We start from the raw sequence: 6,498 nt of genomic DNA on the forward strand, positions 1-6,498 counted from the left end.
CGAAGGGAGTCATCAACACAATTGTAGGGGGATTTGCTGGAGGAGGTGCAATAGTATCGGCTCACAAGAGACATCTTCAAATTGCCCAATCATGTCAACATGGTCTCTACACTTAAGGCTCCCAAGATGCCACCAATTACCTTCATATCAATTGACTTTAAAGCAATAGACCCAGTGCAGGATGGCTCGGTCATAATAAGTGTTGAAATCACTAATTGCATAGTGCAAAAACACTTATCTTATTCTGGGACACTTTCAAGCAGTTAAGTATTCTAGAAACAAAGCTCCTACCCCACGATGAAACCTTGTTTGACTTTATAAGGGAAATAGTAGGTACTGGGGATCCATAGAGTTGTACACTAAGTTTGGTCATGAGAGGACACAAAATAGAGATTTAAAAATCAAATATGCAAAAGTGCATGTGCATACCTATTACAACATACTTCTCGGTCGTCCCTCTTTAAAAGCTTTAGGAGCCATAGTATCTACTCCACACTTGGCTATGAAATTCCCCTTGGGCATTGGGTTTATAATAATAGCTCATGCAAATCAAAAGACTTTTAGAAAATGCTACATGGCAAGCCTAAGGTTAAACACCCTAGCAAAAGACGAACCATGTCAAGATGTTCACTATATTGAGATTGTAATAGGGATCAAAGGGTCATAAGAGTTAATCCTTGATCCCAAGATCAATGATGACAACAATGTCAAACCCATTAAAGAGGCATGCACGTTCCAACTCAGTATAAAAGAGGAACAAGTCACCCAACTCAGTAGTCAACTCACTAAGGATGAGAAGAGAAGTCTGCAATGAGTGATCCAAGCACATGCCGACTTGTTCGCATGGTTCGCAATGGACATGCCAGGGATTGATCTGGCCTTCCATTGTCACAAACTATCCATATAGCTCAAAGGAAGAGAAAGATGTCAACTAGTTCGATGAGGATGCCTACCTATTGCCCAACATTGACCGTTTAGTGGATGAAGCAACAAGACACAAAATGTTAAGTTTCCTTGATGCCTACTCAGGCTACAATCAAATTAGAATGGCTCTTGTCAATGAGGACAAAACAACCTTCATAACTGAATCGACAAATTATTGTTACAAGTAATGCCATTTGCATTGAAGAATGTCGCAACCACATATCAACAATTAATGGACAAGGTGTTTGGTGCCCAACTAAGAAGAAACCTAGAAGTATATGTCGACAACATGTTCATCAAGTCTGATGATTTGCCAACACATATCAAAGACTTGGAGGAAGTGTTCGGTCAACTCCGAAAGAATAACATAATGCTAAACCCCGAAAAGTGTCTTTAGGGTTGGAGGAAAGTTTTTAAGATTTATGTTAACCCATGGGGTAATACATGCAAACCACCCTGACAAGTGTCAGACCATTCTAGATATCAGAAGTCCTAAGAACTTGAAAGAAGCACAAAGATTGGCTGATCAAATAGCCTCTTTGTCTAGATTCTTGCCAAGGATAGCCGAGAAGGCCAAACCAGTCATGAACCTCCTCAAAAAATGGAATGATAAGTGTAAACAAACTTTTTGACAGCTGGATATAACCTTGGCAACCCCAATAGTGCTCACAAAACCTAGCACTAGCAAGAAACTCATTGTGTACCTTTCGATATTCGCTGAAGCCATCAACACGATCCTCGACCAAGAACAAGACATTGAGTTAAGATCAATATACTTTGTCACCTAGAGATTTGATGCCAAGTAATAGAAAAAAGTGACTTTAGCATTAGTCAATGTTGCATGACATCTTCGACAATACTTCTAGAGTCACAAGATTACGAGTTGGACCAATTGTCCAATAGTCAAAGTACTACAAAAACTCGAGCTAACTGGAAGAATGGTGACATGATCCATATAGTTGTCACAATATTTGATACAATATGAACCGAGGGGTACCATTCAAGCCTAGAGTTTGATAGATTTTGTGAATGAATTCCACCCACCCCAACCTGAACAACAGGACAATTGGTGGACCTTACACAACATTTATTTTTCAAATATATAACACTTTTTAAGTGCTATCATTGTGGGTGATATATGTTGATATACAACATTTAAAAAAAAAAAACCCACTATATATTTAAAACTGATATACAATGCTTATCTAAAAAACATTGTATATATGCGTCCATAACAACACTTTATGCAATACATATATAGCATTTTTTTGAAGGAAACGCACTATATATTTTGCTACACATACAACAACACTTGTTTGAAGAAGCGCTATATATATATATATATATATAAAATAAATCAGATTTCGTTCACTTTCATTGTTTCAAACTCATACACACAATCGAAGCTATCCAAAAACATTTAAAAAATTTGCTCATTTTCATTTTAAAATTAACTTATACACAAATAATCCAAGCTATATAAATCTGCAAAGTTATGAAGGAGAACATAATCTGTTGTTGGAAGTAGAACTCCAATGGCCACTTGCCATCAGCTGTTAAAAGAATGACAGATATAATACATTTGGAATTTTTCCTTTGTTTTCTCAAAAACCTCTTCAGCAATGATATACCATCAGCTCTCTTAATTTCCCATGTTACTTTCTGATAGAATCCAGTACCTTGCAAGGCATCTGCAATGAAATCATCAAACCCCAATAGCAATTGCTGCCTCAGCCCTCTGTTAGAAAAGAATATTGCAATAACTTAGCTCAAAACAGGATAAACATGGTATAAAAGAGACGCATAGGAGTAGCAAGCCATTCTAACCTTAATTCGAGAAAGGTGGATTGCACCAAAGCACATGGGACAAGGCTCACAAGAAGCATATATTTCGCAATCTGCAAGTTCTATCTGCTTAAGCTTCTTACAAGCCTGTAAAATGAAAACACTGCATGAATCATTTTTGTTTAACACCGCATAAAGTTTATTACATCTAAATAAAAAAAGTAAGGCCTACAGAGTCATACAACGAGATTTAATTTTATTTGGAGCTTAAGAGCCCATAAAGTCTCAGCTAGGCTTTCTAAAACCTAGATGGAATGATACATTGATACTAGCTGTCAAATTGTCTAATATTAACCTGTTGCTCAAAAAGTGAAGCAACTAATCTGGTAGCAAATATGTTTTTTTAAAGTTCTTCACATTGCTGCAGCATTGTCAACTGAGACAGACATGATTTGCATATTAAACTTCAAACAGGCAACACTAACCAGAAGCATGCATAGCCTCATACCATATGTATAAAGTATAATCTAATCTTGTCAAATCTTTCAGCAGCATATCTAAAAATTCAACAAGATATATGAACAAGGATAGCCCACTTTCAAGCAGGTGTTCACTGAATGTCTGAAACCTGGATAATGGTTACAAGATAATGATTATGTCCTACATGTATCATCCCTTTTTGGTTTTTCTTGCATAGATGGAACTGAATACAAGTTCAAAACCATTATTTGACCACTGTAAAATCCTAATTGATCATTTTACACCAGGCATGTTGTCAATAAAAATACTTAGTGAGTGGCTTTAAGATTTGCCCCCAATGAGCTAAAACTAAAAGAGGTAATTACTAGCAGTCCATTCTTTAAAAATGTCAATACTTGTTTTAAAAAGTGACCTATGTCAGAGACAACGAAATTGACATATTAAAAAAAACAAACCAATAATAGAGAGCATCAAAGAGTGTATCACTAACTTTGCTATCCAACGGGGTAGGGCATGTCCATCATGTGCAAATTTCTGTCAGAAAAACACAGCAATACCATTATTTGCTACAAGAAAATATGTTTTTCATGCTGCATAAGTAAATCACTAGGTTATTCAAAATCAAACCTCTCTTATTGCTGTCACCGCAGCATGAGCAGTTGGATCTGTGTTACACAGAACCATGTTGTGACAACTATTTCATCATTATGAACTATAACAGCACCAAAAGGGCCTCCATCTTTGCAATCTTACCCCTTTACATGCTTCTTCAACAGCTTTTCATAAAAAATACACCAAATTATTCCTTGAAGTTACAACCAGCACCAATCAGTCTAATTTCTCCAACATGATTAGCATTCATGCACATTCTGGTTGAATTAACTAAAAAAATGATATATCTTACAACAAGGGCACTGCTGAATGAGTTAAATCATATGCCAAACAAAGGAAAAATGTAGCAAGAGAGACCATCTATTAAGTGCAGCCAAACCTACAGAAGAAGAGAAGAGCACATTGTATGACATGGCCATAGACAATATCAACGGTACAGCCAGTGATAACCAAGAATGTAGCTAAAACATCAATCAAGTAATTCATGGATGCATGCATATATATGAATTACAAGGTATGCGTAGAAAGAAAGTCAGACCCTGGTAGTAACTTTGTTTTTAAGATTGGGATACACACACACACACACACATACATACATAAGGAGAGAGAGCCTGCTTGTAAATAATTTGGTGTGAATTTCAAAGTAAATGGATATCTAATTCCGGGCCTGACCACATTCCATTCAACACGATATAAAATAGAGATTTGGTAATAGTGCTTTATGCCTTTGTCCCCAAACCATAAGGAAGAATTGGTCTTGTAAGGCTGGATAATATATAACTTCGTGATTCAGTAAGTGTTTTGAAGTCTAAATTGGTCTACTTGAATAAAAGTGTCGCTGCCTTCTACAGCAAACATACCAATTTATGGAATATATGTCAAGAAAAGGTCAAACATGTGAGGCATTTTGGAAATAAGAATACCAACAGCCTCTACAAGTCCATTTTCCAACTGCACAATCAAAAGAGGACAGGGGACAAAAAAAGAGACAAAATGCAAGTATAAATATGAAATATAGAAGCAGCAACGACAAATCAGTTCATTCAACAACCATATATGAATGAAAAAAAAACACAGTATCCTGTCTTGCCTTTTTGCCTCATGCTCACTGCCGGTGTTCTGAATCAATAGGAATTAAGAAAAGTGATGCCTTTTGGCCTCATGCTCACTGCCAGTGTTCTGGTTTCACTGCAAAAACACACAATAAATAATATTATAGATATGGCAGAAACGAAACTTCACTGCATTCGATTTAACTGGATGTAAAGGGAAAGCCACTAATCATCTTGATTGGGACGAGGAAGAGGTACAGTTACGAATCTAGGGTTCTGTGTTGCGAAGAAAAAAAGAAGGCAAAGTACGAGATAAGAACAAAGAAGAATGGATATGCCTCCGATGAACCCACCATTGTCGCATGCGCCTCGAAGCCACCAAATCTGCCATCGGAGCCACCAGATGTAACCCTCACGCCCCTTCTCCTTCCTTCCTTTCGTTTCTTTTCCCTCTTCTCATTCTCTTGTTTCCCACCAAAGAGGACGAAGAAGACGAGAGGATTCGCGGGGGAAGAAGGGTTGGGGGCGAGGCAGAGAGGAAATTGAGCACGAGGCGGAGAGTAAAAAAAAAAAACGCGCTGTATATTAGTTTTTTTAAGCGCTGAATATAAGACGCTGATTTGAAAAGGCGCTGTATATTTTCTAATTCTTTTAATTTTATTAAGTAAATATAGCGTTGTTTATAAAAAAAAAAAAAAGACTGTATATATTTTGACAGGGAACATAGTTTATTTGAAAAAACATTGTACATAGGTTCTAAATTGATGTAATCCTCCATGGGAAGGGACTAGTCACTAGAGCCATGAGCAAGAGGTTTCAAAAAGATTTGGCTAGAACTATTGAAGAAGGTTCTAAGGTTGTCATGAACCTCAGGATAGATTTCTGAGCTCATGGGCTAAGGTTGGGTCTAATTATCTTTGTACATATTAGATTAAGATGTCATTATATTTAGTCCTTGTATTTAGGGTTCCATAATGTAGGTACGGTATCCTAGAAATATAGGATTTTTCAATCATTGTATTTTAGGGCACCTAGACTAGTTTTTGTATTAGGGATAGTTTTGTAATTCCACATACACTAAGTGAATATTTGATGTGTCTGTTGGAAAATAAATTTAATTGAATTGGTAGAAGCCCAATCCAATTAAATTTTAGAGGGGGAGGTGAGCATGTGCTTACTACACACCCCATTGCCACAACATCATATAGTCACACTTTGTGCATGTCCTTCATGTTTTACATGCCTCATGACACCTAAGCACATTAGTGGAGAATCTTGGATTAGTGGGCTGAACCATAACTGAAATTCACTAATTATAATTAGTGAAATTTTAGCTCCACAAATTCAATTTCAAATTCAAGTGAAATTTGAATTGTTCAAATTTCCCTCCAATTTTGTGTGACACTTAGGCTATAAATAGAGGTCATGTGTGTGCATTTTTTCGACTTTGATCATTTGATAATTAAATTTCAAAGTTCATACCTCTTTTGAGACACAAAATTTTGTGCTCTTTCTCTCCCTCTCCCTCCATTCATCTTCTCCTATCATCAAGCTCTTATTCATGACTTTCTATGGTGGTGAGCTTCTTCTAGACTCATCTTCTTCTTGAAGTGGGGTCTCCTCTCAACTCTTCTTCTCCATTCCA

At 36.7% G+C, this 6,498-nt stretch overlaps 1 protein-coding gene across 1 annotated transcript; it reads right to left on the reverse strand.

Moving 5' to 3' along the window:
• Positions 1 to 2,242: 2,242 nt before the first annotated feature.
• Positions 2,243 to 5,423, reverse strand: LOC100804834 (uncharacterized). Its single transcript, NM_001289362.2, has 6 exons — positions 5,207 to 5,423; positions 4,892 to 4,989; positions 3,817 to 3,965; positions 3,680 to 3,723; positions 2,752 to 2,856; positions 2,243 to 2,662 (listed from the first exon to the last, which is right to left on the reverse strand). Exons 5-6 carry the CDS (start codon positions 2,808 to 2,810, stop codon positions 2,380 to 2,382), a joined length of 342 nt encoding a protein of 113 aa, NP_001276291.1. The 5' UTR covers positions 2,811 to 2,856; positions 3,680 to 3,723; positions 3,817 to 3,965; positions 4,892 to 4,989; positions 5,207 to 5,423; the 3' UTR covers positions 2,243 to 2,379.
• Between the last annotated feature and the right edge of the window lie 1,075 nt (positions 5,424 to 6,498).

The sequence above is a fragment of the Glycine max genome, chromosome 4, assembly GCF_000004515.6.
Source record: "Glycine max cultivar Williams 82 chromosome 4, Glycine_max_v4.0, whole genome shotgun sequence".
Lineage (NCBI taxonomy): Eukaryota > Viridiplantae > Streptophyta > Magnoliopsida > Fabales > Fabaceae > Glycine > Glycine max.